The 25,034-nt window shown below is 39.9% G+C and overlaps 1 protein-coding gene across 1 annotated transcript in view; it reads right to left on the bottom strand.

Annotated features, from left to right (window-relative positions):
- LOC149213778 (uncharacterized) overlaps positions 1-25,034 on the bottom strand; it is a 134,891-nt gene that overhangs the window by 54,916 nt on the left and 54,941 nt on the right. Inside the window, exon 7 of the mRNA XM_089392118.1 lies at positions 2,815-3,005. Within this exon, the coding sequence (XP_089248244.1) occupies positions 2,815-3,005 (191 nt within the window). The remainder of the gene's footprint in view (positions 1-2,814; positions 3,006-25,034) is intronic.

Below are 25,034 nucleotides of genomic sequence, written 5' to 3'. Positions count from 1 at the left end.
CTTCATAGAGACTTTAGGCAAACCACTGCATGGGTGGGTCAAGGCTTTCAAACATACCACATTGCATGATTCCATCATCAAGACACGAGATATGGGAGATGCAACACCAAAGGTGAAGTCTCCACCCAAACCACTAATCCCTCTGAAGGACAAGGACAAGAAGTCATTTCAGAAAGATGGAACCAAGAAGGATCGGTTAGATGAAGAGACTCGAAATGAATTAAGGAGGAAGAAACTATGTTTCACTTGCAAGGAACCATGGGAACTTGGTCATAGATGTTTGGGAAAGTGAAAGATTCACTACATTGAAGTAGTGTCTGATGGCGGCAATGAAGATGATACAACACTGGCACCAAGCAAGGAGCCTAGCTCTAGAGAAGAACCATTCTTAGAGGAGGCTAAGGGAGACAAGAAGCCATGTCCAAGAATTGAAGGAGGTACTATCACCTCTCTCTCTGGATTTTCTAAATAATTACACCATCAAGTTCAAGGGTTTCATACGAGGACAATTAATCATAGCATTGGTTGATGGTGGACCGATGTACAACTTCATTGATGCAGTCGTAGTGGTAAGGAGAAGCATCTTGATTCCCTAAAAAGGAATGTGAACGTTTCAATGTGAGGGCAGCTAGTGGGTATAACATGACATGCACATAGGTGGTTCCACATTTTATTGAACATTGCCTAATTACTAATTATACATTCATTGATGATATTTTATGTGATAGAACTATCAGATACCAATGTGGTGCTACGAGTACAATGGTTGTAATTAATATAAAGATTCGTAATGAACTACCAAGTGATGGAAATGGAATTCTAAGACCCAAACGGCAACAAGCCAAAATACTTTCACTTATAATCTTACATGTTTATGAAGCTTACATATCTTGCATTAATTTGAGCAATTATCCAAGTGATCTTGTTGAGCATATTTACTTGAAGCATTTCCATTTTTTACAAAGCACTTATAACCTTACTTGCATAACATATTGAGCATTTTAAATATAGTTGCATTTTTTTTTAATAATTTACCTCCAACATAAGCTTGGTTGAAAGAGATTTCTTAGGAACCCCTTCCTTTCATCAACTTGAGGTACATTGACCCTCTTATGTAGTTAACACAGTGACCTTGTAGTCGTCAAAGTCATAGTCTTTGCAGCACCGGAGGCATCCGATGCGTTGGGTTATCCAAGGAAGGTATTATTAATATCCCTTGTTGTCTTTCTCTTGGACCCCTTCCACAACTCACATAAGAGACTTGTTTCAAAACAGTGGGAAGAAGGATCACATTTAGACTAAGCATTTTAGATTAAAAGTAACCAAGATAATTGCATCAAATTTTAGTTCAGATGCATTTCATGCTAACACATTTTACTATTTTATTTGCAAATGATTTCATGTACTTGTCATTGATGCAAATGTTTCAATTTGTTTATCTTATTTAGGCAAGTATCATTTCATTCACTTTTGCAAGTAAAGTTTAAATTGTTTCCTTTACAAGTAACTCCATATTGTTTCCATAGATGCTTTCAATTTGTAAATGATTATATGAATCTTGAAGGCACTTCTTGAAAGAATATTTTATATCTTGCATTGGTATCATATCTTGCTAACATTTTTTGTTTGATTGCATTGGTATCATATCTTGCTAACATCTTTTGTTTGATTCACAGTATTACTTGTGTTTCAGTTTGAAACACTTCATTTTATTTTGAGCAAGTATTATTTATTCTTAAAGCAATATTTGAAGGCACTGGTTTATATTGTTAATCATTATCTCATGTGTTGATGGTTATTGAAGTTCATTCCATGTTATATTGCGCATTTTATTTGCTCACAATCTCAAGTAATCCAAATTTTACATCTCCTAGAAACTTTCTAACTTAGTTTTACATTTAGGGATCACCCCCCTTAGCTAACCTAGGAGATAGCTTAAACAAAGAGAGTTGGAAATAGGTGACAGCCCCATCTCTTAGTTCTTGCCACCAACCACACCTTGTGGGGTTAATGGCTTTTCTCATACTAACTTAGGTGTGTGTGACAGGGGACAAGTGTAACACGTACCAAACATGTTAATGTGCATTGCCACTTCATTAGACAACCTCTAGAGGATGGGAACCTATCAAGCTGCAGCACTGTCCCACAAAGGACCAAACTACAGACATTCTCACCAAGTTTTAGTGTCCCAATAAATATATTATGTTTCAGGATAAGCTTGGTGTAGTCAGTAGATTGACCACTAAGGGACGTATTAAAGTAAATACTAGCATATAATGTTCAATTAGATTTTAGACATATGCATTAATAAGGTCAACTCTACTTTACGTTATTTTATGCTTTAACATATTATTTCACTTTATTCTGTTACTCAATGGATTGACTCAACTTGCTTGTAATCGTATATAAGAGAGATTTCACTTTCTAATTAAAGAATACAATACAGAAAATTCTTTCATGTTATATTGGTTTCTTTGTGTGCTTGATTTACATAATAAAATCATTGGCACAGTCAAATCTAAACTTGCAGTTAAGAACTTTGCAGTCTCTGACAAACCCTTATTCACCGGGAATGGTCTAAAGCATGGAAGGATCCCAGGCAGCGAGTGGTATGAGAGAAGACACTTAATAAGCCTCCCAGAAAAGTTTAATCACATAAAGAGAGTACAGAAAAACATGAGGAATCATTAGTACATACAGAAAATCAAACCCAAAGAAAATAGACAATCTGCTATATTTCTATACAACAGATTCATTTTGTAATAAAATTACAAAAATCAAACCACAAGGATTAAATAAGTTTGAGAGATTAACCTTTGATTTTCAGAAAGTCTAAGATAACAACGAATTATGTGTTTAAGCAATCGCACGGACGGCTGTTCTGCAAGTGATGAAACCATGGTTGCCAATACCTGACCTACTGCAAAAAATCGCTCTGCTGTTGCACAAATATATGCTAACCCAACATCATCCAAGAGTATTTTTTGGACGATAAAAGTTGCCACCTTCAACAGAAAAAAGTGTCAGATTAATGGTTCTGAACATTCTAAATACAAGGGCTCTAAAGAGCAAGTCAATCCATTAACTTCCTTCCAAGATAAACAGGCAAATTTGCTCAGCTATTTCAGCAAATGTAAACAAGTATTTCAGATTAGAATTATAACAACTAATTAGTTTTATTAATACACCATATGTCTCACTAAAAAAGTATAATATCCCCAGGTGGTTAAGGAGGCTTAACCACCTAACACAACACCTAATATTACATGGGTCACATATATAACATATAATGTGGCACAAGTATTAATGCCTTCTAAATATTTATGAGCGCTACCACCCTAACAAGCCACCCCTCACCATAACACAAATAAATATTACTAAGATTGTACTCCGTTCAATACAAATGTTCAAAAGTTATACAATTCATGGATTTACATATTTGTAAAACAAACATATGGGTCAACTACCATCCACAAGGTCCCCTCAATAACCAGTGGCAATGATTGCAAGTTTTCTAGAAGAGCCACCTAAGTAAGTGATGTTTCCTCAACCCAACAGCAATTGCTAATCCTTCACATCTAGGACTTTCTTGGTTCTCAAACTAATTACATTCTTGGACATCAATTTTTACAGAATTCCCATGAATAATCTCTCACTTTCAGATTGCCACTCGTTATCAAGGGCATCCTTCCTTAATAACTTTTATCCAAGGACCTTGGGATGAAATTCTGGGTTAGGATAAAAGGTATATCCTAAATTTATGTAATATCCTTCTTAAGAAGTTACCTTGGGATGAAATTCTGGGTTAGGGTTTTCAATAAGGACATGACAGGATTGTATTTAAGTGAGTGTAGATTTTCACAGTTGTTCATGTTGCAGAGAATTTTCGGAAGAAACTGTGTAAAGGATTTCTAATCCATCCAACATTTCGGGTTGATACTCCACCCATCATCAAGGACCAAAAAGCTCAATGATATCAAATGAGTTCTAAGGAGCCTTAAATAGAGAAGAAACCAAAGTAGCCGTCAATGAATAATAAAAAATTAGATAAGAACTCAAAGTAGCCATTAAGGAATAATAATAAATTAAAAAAGGTAGTTGTTAAAGGTAAAAGGTTAAGGGAGCAAATCAAAAGGTTAAGTGACCAAGTCAAAAGGGTTGAAACTATTAAATAATTGAAAATAAATAAAATAGGGAATAAAATGGAGCACTTGGATTGGGAGAGACAAGATAGTAAAACTTAACCAAAAATTGATATTCAATTAATAAGTAAGAGGGGAATGAGATGAGTAAGAAAATATGAACTATAAAAGTACATGTATATCTATCTAAAAATATACATATCTCAGTATAATCTAAGGATCGAGGAGAAAAGAAAGGAAAGGAGGGCATGGATGAAAGGATACATGGCGGGAAAGAAGGAAAGTGGGGGGAATGAGGCAATGAGGAGCTAGAAATTAGATATGATTATGAACTATATATGAAAAGGGGGGAGGAGAAAGGAATAGGAGATCAAGATTGATGAAATTATTCAAAGAATTAAAAAGGAATAAAGGATTACTGAAAAAATTTGATATAACCGAAGGATCAAAAAGGATAAACATGGAGGGAATAGAAAGAGAGGACAGGAGAGAAAGGGAAGGAGAGGAAGATAGCAAGTGGGGGCACATATCAATGAGCGAGCTGATGGATAACCAGCTTCCGTGAATGGCTTAGTGTGTAGCCATCTTTCATACTGAAGTTGTTGCGGTGTTTTTGATCTCAAGAACCTCTCTAATGATTTGAGAGTTATAAGAAGGGATAGAGGCAAGGATTTTGGATTGATCAAAGCAAATGAGGTGTTTAGAATTAAAAGAGTGCTCAACCAACATTATCAAAACCTGACCGAACAGATCTGAACTACCTGTCTAACCTTTTGGAGGCAAAACACAGTTCAAATGTTAATTTTAGGTATGTTCTATGGGGGGAGCAATTTACTTCAGTTTTTCATTTAACTCAATATCAATTCCAGATTAGCAATCACATCAACATGATAGTAAAGTGCGGATAGAACATTAAACATAAACATTAGAAAACAAGCCAAGACAAGAGGACACAATATGTGGCGCCAGCCAGGGACAAACCCCAATGTGGGGAAACCCTTGGTCAATTCTTCTTATGTTCTTCAATAGTTCAGCAGAGAGAAACATAGTACATATACATCAGAAGTCAACATTTTGACTTGTCAAAATAAGAGCGGAGATCTTCTCTAAGAAGATGACACATGAGGTAGCAGATCTGAACTCAAGTGAAGGCATACTGCTTCAACTGATTCTCCAAGGTGATCCCATCACCATGCTGCACCCATCATTATGCTGCATCCAACACCATGTTGCACCCATCATTGTGTTGCATCCATCCAAGTTGCATCCAACACCATGTTGCACCCATCACTGTGTTGCATCCAACACCACGCTGGCCCCATCACTATTCTAAATGGTTGATCTGAACAAACTCCAAACAATCCTAAGATAGCAACCCCAAGGTAGTCTTAGCTATGGTGCCTAGCACATAGCAACGCTGAAGAGAGTGTCTTTTGTTGATTTGGGGTAGCATCGAATGTGCTCTAGCCATGAAAATTGGTGGAGAGGCTAAAGCACATGAGATCTCCAAGACCCGGAAATGGTTTAGGGAAATTCCACCCGGTTAGAGAGATATTAAAATAATTAATATCTTTAATGAAGTTCCTAAGTCTAAACTTAGGAAAATTAAAATATTAATGGGTATTAATATAAAACTGGGTGAGAATGTTCTAAATGACATGGATCAAGCCAAATCTAATGTTAGCCATTGATTAGAGACTTAATCTCGGTCGTTGAAGACTCAAACTTAATCTTGGTCGTTGAAGGCTCAACAGAAAAAGTATAAGAGGAGGCTAGAGGGTCAATTGGAGATACGCCAGAGTGATCAGTCATTCAATTTTCTAGAGCGGGGTTTGCTAAGAGAAATCAAATCAGTGATCAGAGTTGCAGTGAGGGGAAGTGAGTACGAGGCAGAGAGGCAAATGCAGAGCCAGAGGGGAGCCACGGAAAGGCTAGCAGGGACTGCGCAAAGGCCAGAAGGGCCTGCATCATCCACGCAGAGGCTGCAGGAGTGATGCAGAGGGCCAGAGAATCTGCACAGAGCCTCAAAGGGCTGACGCAAAGGGTTTCAGGCTAGCGCACAGGCCAGGAGGGATGACGCAGAGCTTTAGATTGTGATGGAGAGGATTTTGTGGGACAAACTTTCAGAATATTTGCTTCCGAATAGAGAGGTATTACTGCCAGATTACTTAGAAATTTCAACATGGTATCAGAGCATTGCAGATCACCGGATAGCTAAAGGCACCAGCTGAATCAAAGAATTTGCAGCAGAAACAGTTGCCCCGAGCGACAGGAGTTGTTCCTAACAGAAAGCAACAGAGAAGGGTTGATGCAGAGGGCCTGTGTCATCAGTTCGAGCCAGAAAGAGGCCAGCACAGAGGTTGAGGAAGGCAGAAGAGGCTCACGGAGAGCCACGCAAAGGCCAGGAGGGTTGACAGAGGTGGCCAAGGGAGCAATTGAACCAGTGTCGGGATTGCGGAGAGCCTAGAGGCTCAGTGCTTAAGTTGCTAAGGCGTAGGAAGCTGTGAGCAGATTGCAGGGAGTGAAGCTGGTGGGGTGTTGTTGATGCCAAGACAGAACATTACCTAACGGAGCAAAACCAAGGTAGAAGGAGTCGTTGCCTTGAGGGATTTCTAGCTAAGAAATCTAGATCCCTGTTGCAAGTGTAAAGAGGATCGGAGAGGAGTGGTTCGATAGTTGGCAGGAGGATTTCCAGGAGGGAAATCGAGACTCAGAGGTAGTCTAGGAGAGGATTTCCAGGAGGGAAATCGAGACTCGGAGGGAGTCTTGGAAAGAACTTCCAGAAGGGAAATCGAGACTCAGAGGGAGTCTAGGAAATAACTTCCAGAAGGGAAGTCGAGACTCAGAGGGAGTCCAAGAAAAGGAGCTGAGATGGCAGTGGATGTTGCCATGAGTGCTCATGCACCTCTAGAGAAGAAGTGGAGAGACATCGAGTTGTATTCAAGAGGACTACAGAAGATGAGGGGCAAGATCCTTGAGGTAACCAAACTCTTGGATCATATCTGGCTACGGGAACCCCGAGAGACGGTAGCAGGATAACGGATGTCGGTAAAAGCGGATGTGAATGGATTGACATGGCAGTGCTAGAGTGCAGGTAGTTCCTGGCAGCGGAGAGAGGGTTGCAGCAGTGCGAGAGGTACATAGGTGGTTGCAGCAGTGCAGGAAGGCACAGAGATGGTTGCAGTAGCGCAGAGGCAGCAGAGTGATCAGTTATTCGATTTTCTAGAGCGGGGTTTGCTCAGAGAAATCGAATTAGTGATCAGAGTTGCAGCGAGGGGCAGTGAGTACAAGGCAAAGAGGCAAAGATGGTGTCGGAAGACTAGTGCAAAGGCAGACGCAGAGCCAAAGGGAGCCACGCAAAGGTTAGCAGGGACTGCACAGAGGCTAGCAGGGACTGCACAGAGGCCAGAAGGGCCTGCGTCATCCACGTAGAGGCTGTAGGAGTGACACAGAGGGCCAGAGAGGCTGCGCAGAGCCTCAGAGGGATGACACAGAGGGTCTCAGGCTGACGCAGAGGCCAAGAGGGCTAACGCAAAGCTTCAGATTGTGCTGGAGAGGATTTCATGGGGCAGACTTTCAGAATATCTGCTTCCGAATAGAGAGGTATTACTGGCAGAATATTTTCTCTGTTGAGTGAGCCAGTTTGGCACCCAGTTGTACTCAGAAAGACTGCACAATAATATAACCCTCAGAATTGTTCCACCATTTTCCCAAGTTGGGTTTTTCCGAGGACGATTGTCCAAAAATAACGGTGTCACTTGTGTGTTTGTCTATTTCTTTCAATTGTTATTATGAAGATGGTTGAGATTGTATTGTGTTTATTTCAGTGTTTATATGGTTAAATAACTTGTTAGTAATTAAGCAAGTAGGGGAAATAAACCAGAGAATACAGATAAAATTTATAACGGGTAATACTTAGAAATTTCAACATCTTCAAAACATCACAAATGCATGTGATATTATTTCCTCTCATTGCACAGAAACCATGAAGGCGCATAGATACACACACACACATATACATATACCGAGAGCTCTTGTGATATCACTGATATACATATTAATATAGGAAGGAGGTAGATCCATATACTGTGAGATAAAGCTCTATACACAAAAATGAGGAGATTGATATCACACAAATTGTGACTATGACAAGAATGAATCTAACCCAGAATTCATATTGATACAGTTCCTGTTTTCTGCTCCGTCCATCCGAGGACTATCTTGACTACGTCTTTAATTTACAGGTATGCTAAGAATGATACAAGCACAGACCTCCTTGCGTCCTTATGTCATACGTTGATCACCATGAGACTTACCTGGGCACCCAGCCGAGGTAGCAGTCAAAACCTGAATAGAAACCTCTCTATGGTGCACATCTGGGTCTTCCTTTTGTTGCATTTGAGGGTCTATTGTAACGGCGAGTAGGTCTCTCCCTAGGACAGCGGATTGAGGACACTTTTGACAGCAGTTAGGGCTTCCACTGACAACAGTTAGGGCACATAAAAACCCTCCTTCAACTACAGCCTGGTTTATTCAAGGATTGCAGATAGAAGATTGCGTCTAGGGCCAGGATAGCGGCCAAATTTCAGTGGCTAAGACACTTCCTTATTGCGGCTAGGGTAAGGATAGATCCTCCATGACAGCATTAAGGTGACAGCATTAGGATCTCCCCATGACAGCGATAGGATCTAGCATGCTTTATTGACTGTGCCTCAATCTCAATTAGAACAACAGTTAGGGCATCCCTCATTTAGCATAGCATTTGGGCTTCTACTTAACTGTAAGTGGGGCTTCCTCAATTTAGCGTTTAGGGATATTGCTACCAGCATATAAGTCCTTGCTTTACTGTGTTCTAGTCCCTCGTTTGACTGCGTCCTAGTCCCTTTCAGAATTGCGGTTGAAGGCATGGCAAATCTCTTCTTAGGACAGCGTATCCTCTTGGGGACTTCCCCTTCCACTAAAACCCAAAATAGTGGAGAGGAAGAGATCACAAGAGGTGAGTCTAAAATGACTTGCAAGGCACCTCTATTTATAAACCCCAAAATTTAGCATGGTGTCAAACTTATTTTTGGCTGACTGGAATATTTACTTAAGAGTTTTATGGGGTTTAGAAATGGATTTTATGTTCCTTCTTGACAAGATCTTAACAATGAGATCAGTAGTTCCTTTTATTTAAGGGACGTAAACTTGGCCCTGGGTAGGGGAGGACACAGAGAGATTAGACTTGGACTTGGGATTAGAAATAGCCTGAAACACTTTCTTGATTTGAATTGAGATATAGGATTGTATTTTATAATATTGCTATACCTTTTCAATCTATAACGCAATGATGATCATTGAATGCACAAACAGTTAATTTCACTAACAACACTACAAGTAGAGCCAATTCAACAAGCAATTATCAGATTTACAAAAGCCACAATTTTTCCGATAACATGGATGAAGTTTCTAGACTTACTGACTATAGTTACCACACCAACAGACCTTGTTGCTAACCTACATTGTTATTCAGCCCCTAATTTCTCTGTAGCTCCTCGTTGTCAACCAGCCGCAGCCTCATATTCCTAAGCGGGACTCCCTATGTTACTTGCTGCCTTGAATCTAACCCTATGCCAGCTCGTGTGTTAGAAGAAATCGTAATTGAGGTTAATGGGTGAATGGTCCAGCAATTGTTTGATGATATGCATGCAAACGATAATGAATTTGTGTATCAAACCACACCGGATTGGTAGCCCTCGTCATGCCATTTCATTTCATAGCTAGTACGCCTTGTGGGTACTCTTGTTGCAGAGATATTGAAGTTTGAAGTTTGATGCCATGAATGGGTGTGTCCCCATTTCATGCCCCAAGAATACTAAATCTAATAATTCAAGTTGCCCTTGGAAGAAAATCTATATTGAAATTTGTTTTGACCCAAATCTGAGTGCTCAAGTCAGTCTTCATTCAATCAAGATTGTCCTCATTTTCATGGTCAAAATAATTAATTAATTCCTAATCCTTCTATTGTCGGCTCTTGTAATGGTGGTGTCTTATTAAAAGGAAAATTTTATGTCTTTTGGTTCAGGTTGGCTCAAAAATAGGGCCCCCTTCCAAACCATATAAATAGCCTACCCATCGAGCATCAAAAGATCAAGAATTCGTTGCATCTATAAAGCAGTCTGAGGTTGAAAGAAGAAATCTCTAGATATGAAGAGCAAGGATCAAGGCTAATTGAACATGTGTCTTTCTGATCTGATGTAAGAAACTGAGATCTCCTTTAAAGCAACTTTTCTGAGCGTTGGACACATCCTTCTCTTGCTTTTTGAGGCAATCCGAGATTCTAAGCCAATCCAAATTTCTGAGGCAATCTGAGCTCCTGAGGCAATACATATCTGACGCTTGTCTGAGGTTTGTTGAGAGCATGTACGAGTTTGATCAAAGGCTATTTTTTTGAGCAAAATTCGAGTCTCCTCAAGTATGATCAAAGGCCATTTTTTGAGCCCAAATTCGTCCCTACTGAGGCATAAATTTAGCTTCCTTCAAGTTTGTTCCTGAGGTAGAATCTGACCCCCATCTGAAGCAGACCTAAGCCATATCCTAAAGCAGTTCATCCTGTGATATTTTGGGATTGTAAGTGCATACTTTACCTTTTCCTTTCAGGGTTAAATTCAAGGAGAAAAGGTTTGATGTCCAAGACTGCTAAAAGGCCTTATATCCGAGACAAATTGAGGTCTGTACAGAGGCCCTATTCAAGACAGACTTAAGCTTGTACAAGCAGCCATTGAAGAGGAGATTGGAGCAAAGCTAGGGAGAAATTCAGGGCATATCCGTAAGTAAGGAAGCACATACACAGTGGACTATAATTTATGAAGATCTTTATTCATTGCATATTAAAAGTCAACAGCTTGCAAATTGGACATGACAAAGGCGCAAACCTGAAATTGTAAATGACCTAGACAAGATAGCATTGTTTGAATGTTATTGTATTTAGGTCACCATACTTGGTTTTTGTTCTATCTTTTATCATAAAGGGTGGAAAAGGTGTCTGGCAAGAAAGTTGTAGCTTCCTTCAAGAGGTTGTCGCCCTCCTTCCAGTCAGAGCTAGTAAAACGGGGATTGTAGCCCTTCCAATTATAGCTAGTAAACTCGAATTTGTAGCTTCCTTTCGAGATATAAATAAATTTTTAATATAAATTTTGTGTATCTTTGACATGATGTGATTGGTTAATGCTCTATGATCTTTAAATTGTTGAAATTTATGGAATATTGATTCAACCACCCCCCCCCCCCTCCCTCAGTGTTGTTGATTTTTGTAGCATCGGATGTGCTCTTGCCTCGAGATTTTGCAGAAAGGCTAAGATACATGCATTCTCCAATACCCAGAAATCGTTTGGGAAAATTCCACCTGGAGATGGTTTAATTAAAATAATTAACTTTTTTAAATGGTTCCCTAAGTCTAAACTTAGGAAATCTAGTTAATTAAAGGGTATTAATTAAATCAAGTATGAATGTTCTAGAAGAAGACGACGATCAACTCCCAGTTAATCTTCGCCCTTGATTATGTTTTTATCTTGGCCATTGGAGCTCCAACAAGAGATTATAAGGAGTTTGATGGGCACTTGGAGAACATATATAATGAGAGATCAGAGATCAAATTTCTCAAAAGTAGCAACGTTGGGTTGTCAAGGGAGGGATAGGGATAATAGTCTGGAGGAGAGTTTTCTAGATCCATAGAGTGCAAAGCAAAGAAGGCACAGAGTAGTTCAGAGAGGCAGCGTAGTGCCACGCAGAGGCAGCGCAAAGCTTTAAAGAGAGTTCGAAATTCAGCTGGGAGGATCGACATCTAGTGCCAGAAGCCGGCATGTAAGACCGGAGGGCCAAAGTGTCGAATTTCCAGACAGCAGGAGATCAAAATAGGAGGTGACGCAGAGCCCAACAAGTCTGATGCAGAAGCTGCACAGAGGGAGCGTGGGGCCAGCGAGCATGTCCCTGATCAGTGTCAGATCTCCCGAATCAGTGTGAGATTTTTCTCACTAACTATTTGCCAGTTTTTCTCTGTATTGTATAGTCAGTTTGGACATCCAATGATTTGTACTCATAAACAACTGCATAATAATAAAACCCTGAGTTGGTGCACCGATTTTTCCACATTGCGTTTTTCCAGGGACATTTGTCCAAAAAACAACAGTGTATATGCGGGTGTTTATTTCTCTCCAATGTAGTATTTAGTTTTTGTAGTATTTTATTTTGTGTAGGTTGCACTGTATGTATTTCAATATTTGTTGTAGAAAACTGCAAGTAACTTGTTCAAGTAATTTAACAAGTAGGAGAAATATCATCAGTTTGTTGCAGTAGGAATCGGGTCACCGATTATTCACATGGTACCATAGCACATATCGTAAGCAGGAAAGCTCAGAGCAGAAAGGAAAAAATGAGGTTCCAAAACCTGCCTTGGCAGCAGTTCGAAACCCCAGAGGCAGCGTATTCCTTGGGCCAAGGAGGTCAAAGTTTTGAGTGAGATTGATTTCTTCGAGTGAGTCGACAGAGATTCGATTCTCCAGATCGAAGCTTTCAAGAGGCAGAAGGGAGCAACACATTTTCCTTGCAAAGCAGATCTTCAGCTGGGACGCAATTATTTTGCAGCAATTGCTGGCAGAATAGCATCAGGAGAGAATAGCACGTACTGAGGGAATTTCTTCCTCATAGGACTTATAGCCAAGAAGTTTGAATTTTCCAAGCAGAGCAGCAGTAGTTGTGTGCGGGATTTCTCACTCCAGAAGGGAGTGTGAACAGTTGGGCAGTGGCTATGCAAAGGAGAACAGGGATTAGTTTGATTTTTTCATGAAAGATGGCATCAGTTGAGTTGAGAGATCAAGATCGATTAGACGGAGCATCCACCTATGTGATCTAGAAGGCTAGGATCTCCTGCCTTCTAGATAAGCATGATCTCAAAACTTATGTCAATAGTGTGGTAGTTGTACCTGTCGATGTAGATCCGCTCAAGGCTGAAATGGCAAAGACTAAGAGGGTCATTCTCGACGAGGTTCAAGATCATGTAATATCCCATAAAGCCAGCAATGATACTGCCCGACAGATATGGGAAGCCTTAGCTACGCTATACGAAGGATCTTCCAAGCAACGAAAGATGTACTTAGAGGAGAAGTTGAGATGATCAAGGATGCAGAAAGGGGAGCGTGTAGACACCTTCCTTACGAGGCTTCAGGATGTTTGGGACCAATTGGCATAAGTAGGGTCAGCGCCCCAACCCTTAGGGTTTTGTACGATTATCGCTGAATAGCGCTTCTGAAGATTGGCAAGTTTTCATCCAAAGTATCATAGGCAAAGAAAACTACCAAATTGGGAACGTTTATGGGCTAAGTTGCAGCAAGAGGAAATGAGGCATGATCTAGTGAAGGCCACCATCAGTGGCAGTAGCAGCAATGGGGCGAAAACAGTGAAGGAAGAGGAGGACGTGACCCTTGCATCAAAGGGGCAGCAGGAGTAGCGCAGAAGAAAGGAGGACATTTCGAAGATCAAATTCTTCAAGTGTGCTGAGCTGGTCCACTACAGCACTTAGTGTCATCTCAGAAATATGGACAAAGAGGAGAAGTAGGATTAGCAAGCTGCATCCGCTGAGAACGACAAGCTATCCTTCAGACTGGAGGAAGAGTTTTCCATGATTGTGAAGATGCCTCCAGGGGTGATGTGGGGCGATCTGGAATTGTAGCCCTAGAGAGCTACAGGATGGGCAAGATCCTTGAGGAGTCCACATCTTGGATCAAGACCTTGCTACGGGAGCCCATATTTAGCAGTAGTAGGATGGACCAGTGGAAGTTGGTGCAGTCAGGTGCCAGAGTGACAGATGCGGTAGCTAGTAGCGGTCTGAGACTGAGCAGCGCAGAGCAGAGTTGGCAGTAGTGCAGTTGGCACAAAGCAGAGTTAGCAGCAGTGCAGTTGGCACAGAGCAAAGTCAGCAGCAGTGCAGAGGCTTCAGTGACAGTGCCGAGGCTAGCAACAGTCAAAACTCAGACGACGGATGCATCATATTGACCACAATTGGTTCAGTATTTTGAATTTTTTTCGTTGCAGATGTTGCAGCTGCAGTAGCAGCAAATGGAGAAAAGGTCGCAATGCAGATGCAATAGTTGATAGCAGTTCAGCAGGGTCAGCAACGCAGGTGCAACTCATATCAAAGTTGCATAGTAGTTGGTGGGCAGTAGAGCCACACATTAGCAGTGCAGCAGGAAATGGTGCAGAGACAGAGTGATGCTTCAGCAGGTTGCAGCAATAGAGCACATTCCTTGCTAAGAGGGAGTGTTGATTCCTGTAGCATCGGATGTGCTCTTTCCTCGAGATTTTGCAGAGAGGCTAAGACACATGCATTCTCCAATACCCAAAAACTGTTTGGGAAAATTCCACCTAGAGATGGTTTAATTAAAATAATTAACTTTTTTAAAAGGTTCCCTAAGTCTAAACTTAAGAAATCTGGTTAATTAAAGGGTATTAATTAAATCAAGTGTGAATCTTTTAGAAGAAGATGAGGATCAACTCCCACTTCATCTTAGCCCTTGATTATGTTTTAATCTTGGTCGTTGGAGTTCCAATGACAGATTCTGAGGAGTAGTTCAATGGGCACTTGAAGAACATATCGAATGAGAGATTAGAGATTGAATTCTCAACAGTAGCAGTGTTGAGTTGTCGGAGTAAGATCAAGTGATCTTCTTGCAGTGAGGGGCAGGGATAGTAGTCTAGAGAAGAGTTTTCCAGATCTAGAGAGTGCAAGGCAGAGAAGGCATAGAGCAGTTCAAAGAGGCAGCGCAGTGCCACGCAAAGGCAGCGCAGAGCTTCAGAGGGAGTTCGAAATCCAGCTGGGAGAGTCGAGATCTAGTGCCAGGCGCTGAGGTGTGAGACCAGAGGGCGAGAGGGTCGAATTTCCAAACAGTGGCAGATCAAAAAGGGGAGGTGACGCATAGCCTAGCAAGTGTGACATAGAAGTTGCACAGAGGCGGCTTGGGGCCAGCCACCCTGTCCCTGATCAGTGTTGGATCTCACGAATCAGTGTGAGATTTTTCTCACTAACTCTTTACCGGTTTTTCACTGTATCGGATAGCCAATTTGGGCATCCAACAATTTGTACTCAGAAACCACTGCATAATAATAAAACCCTCAGTTGCAACACCAATTTTCCTACATTGGATTTTTCCGGGGACATTTGTCCAAAAACAACAGAGTATGTGTGTGTGTTTATTTCTCTCCAGCGCAATATTTAGTTTCAGCAGTATTTTATTTTGTGTAGGCTGCAATGTATGTATTTCAATATTTGTCGCAGAAAATTGCAAGTAACTTGTTCAAGTAATTTAACAAGTAGGAGAAATATCATTAGTTCGTTGCAGTAGAAATCGGGTCACCAATTATTCACAAGTATTTCCAACACGTTGTAGGTTTGTATTCAACTTCATGCGGCCCGCTAACCTTGCGCTACCACAAACAACTAATCGATGTTCTTCTTCCAACCCTTGCTACCTAGGCTCCAACTCTTGCTTTCCTTAGAAAGATGATCTGTTGCCTGAGAAGGATTCTTTCCAACACTCGATGGCCTTAGAAAAATGACATGTTGCCTCAATAGGATTATTCCTAGCCCTCGTCGCCTTAGAAAGATGACGTGTTGCCTCAATATGATTCTTTCTAGCCCTCATTACCTCAAAAACTAAAATCTAAACCCTCGCTTGCCTCAGAGATCTAGTTCGCTACCTCAGAAAGATTAGTCCAACCCTCCCTACCTCAGCCACTAAGATTCAAGCGCTCACTTGCCTCAAAAAAATGGTTTGTTGCCTCAGGAAGACAATTCTTCAACTGTGTTGCACGGGTACCCGCACCCGGGGGTGGGGTTCTCGAACCCGTCCCGGGTTCCCGCACCCAAGTACCGGATTCGGGTACGGGTTCTTCCCAGACGAACCCAGAAGAACCGGGTTCTTCCATGAAGAACCGGGTTCTTCAAAAAAAAAATTGGGTTCTTTTCCTTTAACGGGTTCTTGGGTTCTTCAGGTGCTTGGGTTCTTCGGGTTGGGTTCTTTGGGTTCTTTGGGTTCTTCATAAAAAAACTATATTAAAAATTTAATTTTTAAATAAATTTTTTTATTGAAATTTAAAAAATAACTTATAACAGAACCTAAAAAACCCTAAATCAATTCTTGTAAATCAATTTGGAATGGAACATTCTTCCACGGTCCTTACCATCAAAACCTGTGTTGCACGGGTACCCGCACCCGATTTTTTAAGTTTTTTACAAGTCTTGTTTTTTAAGAATTCTTGTAAATCAATTTGGAATGAAACATTCATTCCCGAGCCAAATAACCATCAAATTATAAACTGTAAATGCACACATACAGGTTCAGACATTTTTGGTCAAATAGAAAGTAGGATTGAGACCAGCCATAAGCTGTAATCAGCTGATGTTGTTAAATGGCGAAGGGCTATTTTGGAAAATGGCTAAATTAAGTATCAAAATTTGCCAATTTCCCACAGCATTCTAATAACATCATGTTAATATTAAAACCAATGTTCCACCAAGACTCCGGTGCGGGGAGACGCGGGTGCGGAGAGACGCACAAGGGGGACGTGTGGGAGTACCCTCAAATTTTAGGGAAATTTCGGGGGTGCGGGGAGTCGTCGAGGTATATCTATATATATATAAAATTCAAGTTCATATTCATTGTTCACTGTTCAATAATGAAAGCATAAAAATATTAAATAGACAATTGAAATTTGAATCATTGATCCATCCTCATCATTCAATTTTAAACATACATCATTCATATGACATACTCAAGTGACAAGTCTCATTATTGAATTAATTATTATTCATACATACCATGAGATTCGAAAAACAAAAATAAAATCAATAATAAAATATTCAAATACATTGATCGATATCATTCATTATTCAATGGTTCATCATTCTACCATCTACATTGATTTAAAAACTAAATTCATCATTCATCATTCTAGAATCTAAATTGAAAGCAAAACATACTAGTATATTTTCAAAGTTTGAACACTAAATTTATATAACTCAAAGTTTCAAAGTTCAAACTCAAAAATAGTTAAGAGTGAAATGGAAATGACTTTGGGTTGAAATGAAATGAGCTTTTAACTTTAAGGTTTAGGCTTTTAAGTTTTAGTTATTTAGTTTTAATTTTAATTATTTTTTTAGACTTTTAAGTTTTAGTTATTTAGTTTTAATTTTAGTAAAAATAAATAAAAATTTAATGGTTTTGATTTTTGAATTTTTTATTTTTAATTTTTAATTTTTAAATCTTATTAGACAAATTTAAAGGGGGACGCCCAGGCGCACCCTTTTTGGGGAGTCTAGACTCCCACACTGAAGGGGGACGCCCAGAAGCACCCTTTTTGGGGAGTCTTGGGGAGTCTAGACTCCCACATTGGGGAAACGCACCCCCTTGCGTCTCCCCGAGACTCCCCAAAAAGGGTGCGTGGGGAAACGCACCCCCAAGAGACTCCCCGTCCCGGGTGCGTGGGGTGCGAGGGGTGCGCGCACCCGACCCTGGGGGACGCGTCCCCGTGGAACACTGATTAAAACTAGTAAAATATGCCTAAATCATATATGGTCTCTACAGACTTGTACACCAAGTAATCTCTAAAAACTGCGAAGATGTTTTATGTTTAGATAATTAATATTCAGGCAGGGCTTCACACTCAAAGACAAACTATCCCTCAAGCCATCAAATGGCTGCTGTGCATTTTATTGGGAAACAAAGACTGATAAGCATGTTTTGTGGAAAGGTAAGGCTGCCACTGTTTTTGGGATTGCTTTACCATAGAGCACACCATGTATGGGGTAGGTGGATGATTAGACATCAAGAAAATTCTAGACCACTATCAGGTTGAGAAGAATCTCCTATGAAAAAATTGTGTTTTTATATGGGAGAGACTAAACATTCAAAGCAAAGTTACAAGCTCAAGCTCCAGCCAGAATGAGCAATTTCAATAATGAGAGAAGTTGTCTTGAAATTAGAGCAGGAGGCAGAAATGCTAACACTCCTTGGCTGTGTAGGAGGAAGGGTCTGTACGACCACAGCCTGATTCATTGATAGGCATCCTTGCAAATGAACCTAAGATGCATAGTTATTTTAAAGCCTGTGTGTGACAAAATCTGTCCAAGTTTCACCAAAATAGCTGAGTCTAGCATTTATCCTAGTATGTATTTGGAATTTTCAGTTTTAGTAGTAGCCTTGAGCTCTCTCACATAGTTGTCACAGTGTCATGGTTACACGGAAAAGATTGAAAAGAACAGTTTTTTGGTGATAAATTTTGAAATTTCAATGTCAATGTTGAATGTTCAATGATGTGCATGTTTAAATGATTATCATTAAAGTTTTCTTGTTTAAAGTTGAAAAAATATACAAATTCAAATTTCATATATATTATTAATTATAAATTTATAATTTATAAAATATAGTTATTAAACTTTAATATTATTATATTACCCGACGAACCCACGCACCCTGTTTCCAAAAATGCAATCCCTGTTCTAGTCTCCGTCCCTGTCCCCGTCCCCGCACCCACGTTTCCTAGCAACATAGTTCTTCAACCAAAATTGTTGAAAAATGGTAGCTTCAGTGAGTATTTTCATCATGCAAATCAAAGAAGAAAATTTGAATTTATATTTTGGTTTATGACCCCACAAATGCTCAAGTCGGCCCCCTTCTAGATCATGTTAGCCTGCCCAGGAGACACATCTATTTGCATGGACGAACAACTATATATTGAGCCTATTTTCTCTCCTTCAAGGCAGAATTTGCATCATCTAATGAGGCATTTGCTAGTTGACTGAGGCATCTCTTCTTTGTGGTATGCAAGTTTCTCTAAGGCATTATTCTCTGTGGTATGTGAGCTTCTCTGAGGCATTATTTTATGTGGTATGTGAGCTTCTTTGAGGCATTGTTCTCTATGGTGTGCGAGCTTCCCTATGGCATTAATCTTTTGAGGAGCCTTGCAAACCTGTGGCACTAATCTCCTATGGAACAGTGCAGACTTGTGGCACTAATCTTCCGTGGAACAGTGCGGACCTATGGAATTAAACCTCTGTGGAACCTTACAGACTTGTGGCACTAAACTTTTCTGGAATCATGCAAGTCTGAGGCATTAGTTATTTTATGGCTTATGTGAGTTCTAAGATTGAGGAAGAGGCTAAAATTTTGCCCTCTGTTGCAGACTCTAACGGTGGACTAGCATTGACTATTTCTCTCTCCTTTGACTGATATTGAGTTCAAAGATTGATGTTTTGATTGGAATATTCTAATGTACATTTTGATGAATTAAATTCTCTCTCATAAGGAAAGATTTGATGGGCTTTCCCCTTGTGGGTTTTGCCCTAGTCGCTGGCCTAATTTCTGGTGCCTCTTGTCTCATTGTGTACTGTGATATCTATTGCTCTATTGAAGAAAATAATGGTTGAAATTTTTCATGTATAACTGCTTAGTGATTGAAAAGTGCTAATGAAGTCTAATTGTATCTTGGAAGTAGTTATCAATTTGAAAAATTGTACTAGTCTTGATTGCAATAGAAAATCAATATGGTATCAAACATGTGGTGAAGAAAGGAGCATTGAGATCATCTTTTAAGGGATCCCTAAGTAGGCCTAAGTCTGGAAAAGTCCTTGTCAATTTGCATTAGAACAAAAGACTTGTTTGTGGAGGGTTGAAATTCTTGTGACTATCATTTCGGAAAGGAGAATATTGTTTGATTAAGTCGCATACCTAGTTTGTTCAAGGTTCTTATTGAGATAAGGTCAACTTGCAAATTATAACTAGATCATGCATACTCTAGCCTTCATAACGAATCCCTCATAAACCTCAATCTAAGGCCGAGAAACTTGAAAAAGATTGAGTATTTACACTATCAAATCTGTATGTTTAAGAGGTTGAAGCATTCTTGAGATCACACTCTAAAAAGAGGGTTGAAATCAAAGCAGTTGGTTATAGTGAATAAGCAACCTTGAAGTCATTAAGCCCTAGTTCAAAAATCAAAGATCTACCCTCCTGCCTGAAAAAGAACTACCAAATCATCATAAGGCCAAAAAACTAGTATGAAAGGATTGGTTTGCTTAAGGAAGGTCAAAGCCCTAACTTATAACAATGGCCCAAATTTAAATTACATGATATTTGATGCAAACGTCGAGTTTAGAAGCTAGACCATTATAACTATGGAACAACAGCCGAAAAAAGGATATCTTTGTTTGACCCTACAAAGTCTAATATTGATGAGGTATGTATTCTTCCTCTATCATAACTGAGCATAGGTATAGTATTGTTTATTAGAGATCAAGGGGACAACCCCTTCTTTGTCATTCATGGAGCCCTCACTCACAACCTTGAATTCATTAAGCCCTTGTTCAAAAAATCAAAGAACAAGATCTACCCTCCTACCTGAAGAAAAACTACCAAATCATCGTAAGGCCAAAAAACTGGTGTGAAAGCATTTGTCTACTTAAGGAAGGTCAAAGCCCTAACTCATCACAGTAGCCCAAATTTAAATCATAGGATATTTGATGCAAACGCCAAGGAGTTTAGAACCCATACCATTGTAACTATGGAACAGCAGTCGAAAAAGGATATCTTCGTTTGACCCTACAAAGTCTAATAATGATGAGGTATGTATTCTTATCCTATCAACCCCGAGCATAGGTATAGTATGGTTTATTAGAGAGCCCTCACTCACATTATGGCACCTTGGGGACTCAATGAGGCCCTCCAACATCCCTTCTACACCACCATTTCATCATTTCGGCTCACTTTGGATGGCTTATTCTTCACTTTATGAGCACGTTGGTGGGCTTGTCACCAAGGACATGTTATTTTGCACATTAAAATAATGTTAGGGGCATCTTAGGCTAATTAAAACTATTAGAGGATCATATGAATAGATGAGACTCTCATTTGTGAGAGCATCATCATCACTTCGTGGATCTATTCTATTGCAAGAATTTCACACTTTTTCTCAAATGATTATTGGAGACTTCTATTAACGCATTTCGAGACCTTCGGAGGTTGAAATTTTTGTTCTTTCTTGGAGCTATTTTTTGTTCTATTGATGGATATATCTCTTGTCATCTTGTAAGTGTTATTTTGTTAAAATCTCTCTTGAATAATGTCTAATGTGTGGAATTGTTGCAATTGATTAATGCTTTTTGTGCCCTAGTTTTATTAAATATCATTGTAAAAGTTAATTTGATTGGCAATTACATATGTTACTCATTGTATGGCAATAGATGAATGTTCCTAGTGGATTGAAATTTATTTTCTTCCATAAAAGTCCATAGATCTGGGGTGGCTAAATGTTAAAGAGTGGTTGCAAGGGCATCGCTTTTTAGCCTCCTTGAAAGCGATTCTGGCGAAAATTCAAATCATCATAGACTCAATACCCCAATATAGGCAAAAGGCAAATGAAGAGAAGGGTGGAAAAACAAAGGCCAGGGTAACTCATGTACCATGATTTCTCCCTCCTACATCCATACACCCAAATATGTGGACATCCCTCATCATTACCACCCTTGAACCCATGGCATTTGGCCTTGAGACCCCTGTGTCCCAATCCACCTCATCATCATCCACATGACACCTACCATTTGAAGGATATACCTTGGGCATGTCCTTCCCTTTAGGGGTTGGGAACACCTAATTGGGTTGTTTATTAACCACTCCTACCTAGGAAGGTAACACCACTACATGCTCAAAGCCCATAATTTGGGAGGGAGACCCACTATAATTTCACAGTTGTGCCCTTGACTAACAAGTTGGTTCACTTAGATGCACTAATGAATTATTGTATTTGAAGGTGAGTAGACGCATTGGATCTTATACAGAATTGGCAAGTGGTTTCATCATGGGTTTGGCAACTTCACTAGGTCCCAAGCGCACCAGAGGATCGTATTGACACTTGTAGGGGAAGCGTTGAGAGCCATGGGTTTGCATCGTGTGACAAAGCGTTATCTCTTGCCATGGGAAGCCTCAACACCTTCATCAACTTGTTCATTGCCCCATATTATATGCAAGATGATGCATTTGGACCAGTAGTGCCCCCAACTGGCTTAGCAGCATATATTGGGTTTGGTAGCTAATCTGAGGCCCAAAGGAGGTTTGTCTCATCCTTGAGATGGGAGGGAAATCAACATCTTCTATGCCCTCATTTCAAGTAGCCTACAAGCTTATTTCTCATCAAGATACCCATGAAACCACTACTTGTGCCCAGAGCCACTTGGAGCACCACATGATGTTTTACTCGGAGTTCAAGGGGCCAACCCCTTGTCTATCATTCATGGAGCCCTCACTCACATTATGGCACCTTAAGGACTCAATGAGGTCGTCCAACATCCCTTCTACACCATCATTTCATAATTTCAGCTCACTTTAATTGGTTTATTCTTCACTTTATGAGCTACTTGGTGGGCTTGTCACCAAGGAAATGTTATTTTGCAAACTAAAATAATGTTAGGGGCATCTTAAGCTAATTCTGACTATTAGAGGATCATATAAATAGACAAACTCTCATTTGTGAGAGCATCATCATCACTTCTTCGATCTATTCTCTAGCAAGAATTTCACACATTTCTTAGATGACTACTAGAAACTTCTATTGATGCATTTCGATATCTTTGGAGAATGATATCGTATTGACACTTGTAGGGGAAGCGTTTGAGAGCCATGGGTTTGCATCATGTGACAAAGCGTTATCTCATGCCATGGGAAGCCTCAACACCTTCAGCAACTTGTTCATTGCCCCACATTATATGCAAGATGATGCATTTGGCCCAGCAGTGCCCCCAACTGGCTTAGCAATATATATTGGGTTTGGTAGCTAACCTGAGGCCCAGAGGAGGTTTGTCTCATCCTTGAGACATGGGAGGAAAAGCAACATCTCCTGTGCCCTCATTTCAAGCAACGTACAAGCTTATTTCTCATCAAGATACCCATGAAACCACTACTTGTGCCTAGAGCCACTTGGAGCACCACATGATGTTTTACTTAGAGTTTAAGGGGCCAACCCCTTGACTATCATTCATGGAGCCCTCACTCACATAAACATTATGGCACCTTAAGGACTCAATGAGGTCATCCAACATCCCTTCTATACCATCATTTCATAATTTCGGCTCACTTTGGATGGTTTATTCTTCACTTTATGAGATACTTGGTGGGCTTGTCACCAAGGACATGTTATTTTGCAAATTAAAATAATGTTAGAGGCATCTTAAGCTAATTCAAACTATTAGAGGATCATATAAATAGACGAAACTCTCATTTGTGAGAGCATAATCATCACTTCATCAATCTATTCTCTTGCAAGAATTTCACACATTTCTTAGATGACTACTAGAAACTTCTATTGATGCATTTCGATATCTTTGGAGAATGATATCGTATTGACACTCGTAAGGGAAGCGTTGAGAGCCATGGGTTTGCATCATGTGACAAAGCGTTACCTCATGCCATGGGAAGCCTCAACACCTTCAGCAACTTGTTAATTACCCCACATTATATGCAAGATGATGTATTTGGACAAGCAGTGCCCCCAACCGGCTTAGTAGTATATATTGGGTTTGGCAGCTAATTTGAGGCTCAGAGGAGGTTTGTTTCATCTTTGAGACATGGGAGGGAAAGCAACTTTTTCTGTGCCCTCATTTCGAGCAGCCTACAAGCTTATTTCTCATCAAGATACCCATGAAACCACTACTTGTGCCCAGAGCCACTTGGAGCACCACATGATGTTTTACTTCGAGTTCAAGGGGCCAACCCCCTATCTATCATTCATGGAGCCCTCACTCACATTATGGCACCTTAAGGACTCAATGAAGTTGTCCAACATCCCTTCTACACCATCATTTCATAATTTCGGCTCACTTTCAATGGTTTATTCTTCGCTTTAGGAGCTACTCGGTGGGCTTGTCACCAAGGACATGTTATTTTGCAAGTTAAAATAATGTTAGGGGCACCTTAAGCTAATTAAAAATATTAGAGGATCATATAAATAGATGAAACTCTCATTTGTGAGAGAATCATCATCACATCTTGGAACTATTCTCTTGAAATAATTTCACACATTTCTTAGATGACTACTAGAAACATCTATTGATACATTTCGATATCTTTGGAGAATGAATTTTTTGTTCTTTCTTGGAGCCATTTCTTGTTCCATAGATGGATATTTCTCTTGTCATCTTGTAAGTGTTATTTTGTAGAATATCTCTCTAAAATAATGTCTAATGTGTGGTATTGTTGCAATTGATTAATGCTTTTTGTTCCCTATTTTTATTGAATATCATTGCAAAAGTTTATTTGATTGGCAATTGCACATGTTAATCATTGTATGGCAATAGATGAATGTTCCTAGTGGGTTGAAATTTATTTTCTTCCATAAAGTTCCATAGGTCTTGGTTGGGTACATGTTAAAGAGTAGTTGCTAGGGCATCACTTTTTAGCCTCCTTCAAGGCAATTATGGCAAAATTTTAATCATCATAGACTCCACAGCCCAAGGATTATGCATTGATCCAAGTAAAATTGGTGGTCACATTCTCCTTATCTCTCTTGTCGTCCCATTCGAAAATTTTGAACCCTTTCCTAGACAGCCAACTAGGGGCACTTGCAAATTGCATTAGAGGAGTGATCTTTCAAATTCATTTGGATAGGTGTTTGCACTAGTGTCTCCTCTAGTGACTCTCCAAGTTTAGAGAAATTCCCACAGTTGGTTTGCAGGAAAACTCAAGCCCTAATTGCATCTTTAGAAGCCCCTCTTGACGTCTTGGGTTGGTGGTCTTATTAAGGGTCATTTGCACATAGAATTCAAAGGAATAGCATTCAAGACCCTTTTCCCTATCTTATCTTGACCTAGTGACC

Source organism: Pinus tabuliformis, chromosome 1_1 (genome assembly GCF_031772625.1).
Source record: "Pinus tabuliformis cultivar Carrire ecotype Pingquan chromosome 1_1, CPIR1, whole genome shotgun sequence".
In the NCBI taxonomy this organism is placed as follows: Eukaryota; Viridiplantae; Streptophyta; class Pinopsida; order Pinales; family Pinaceae; genus Pinus; species Pinus tabuliformis.
Note: the sequence above shows the minus strand (reverse complement) of the source record. Positions and strands in the feature narration are given on the sequence as shown.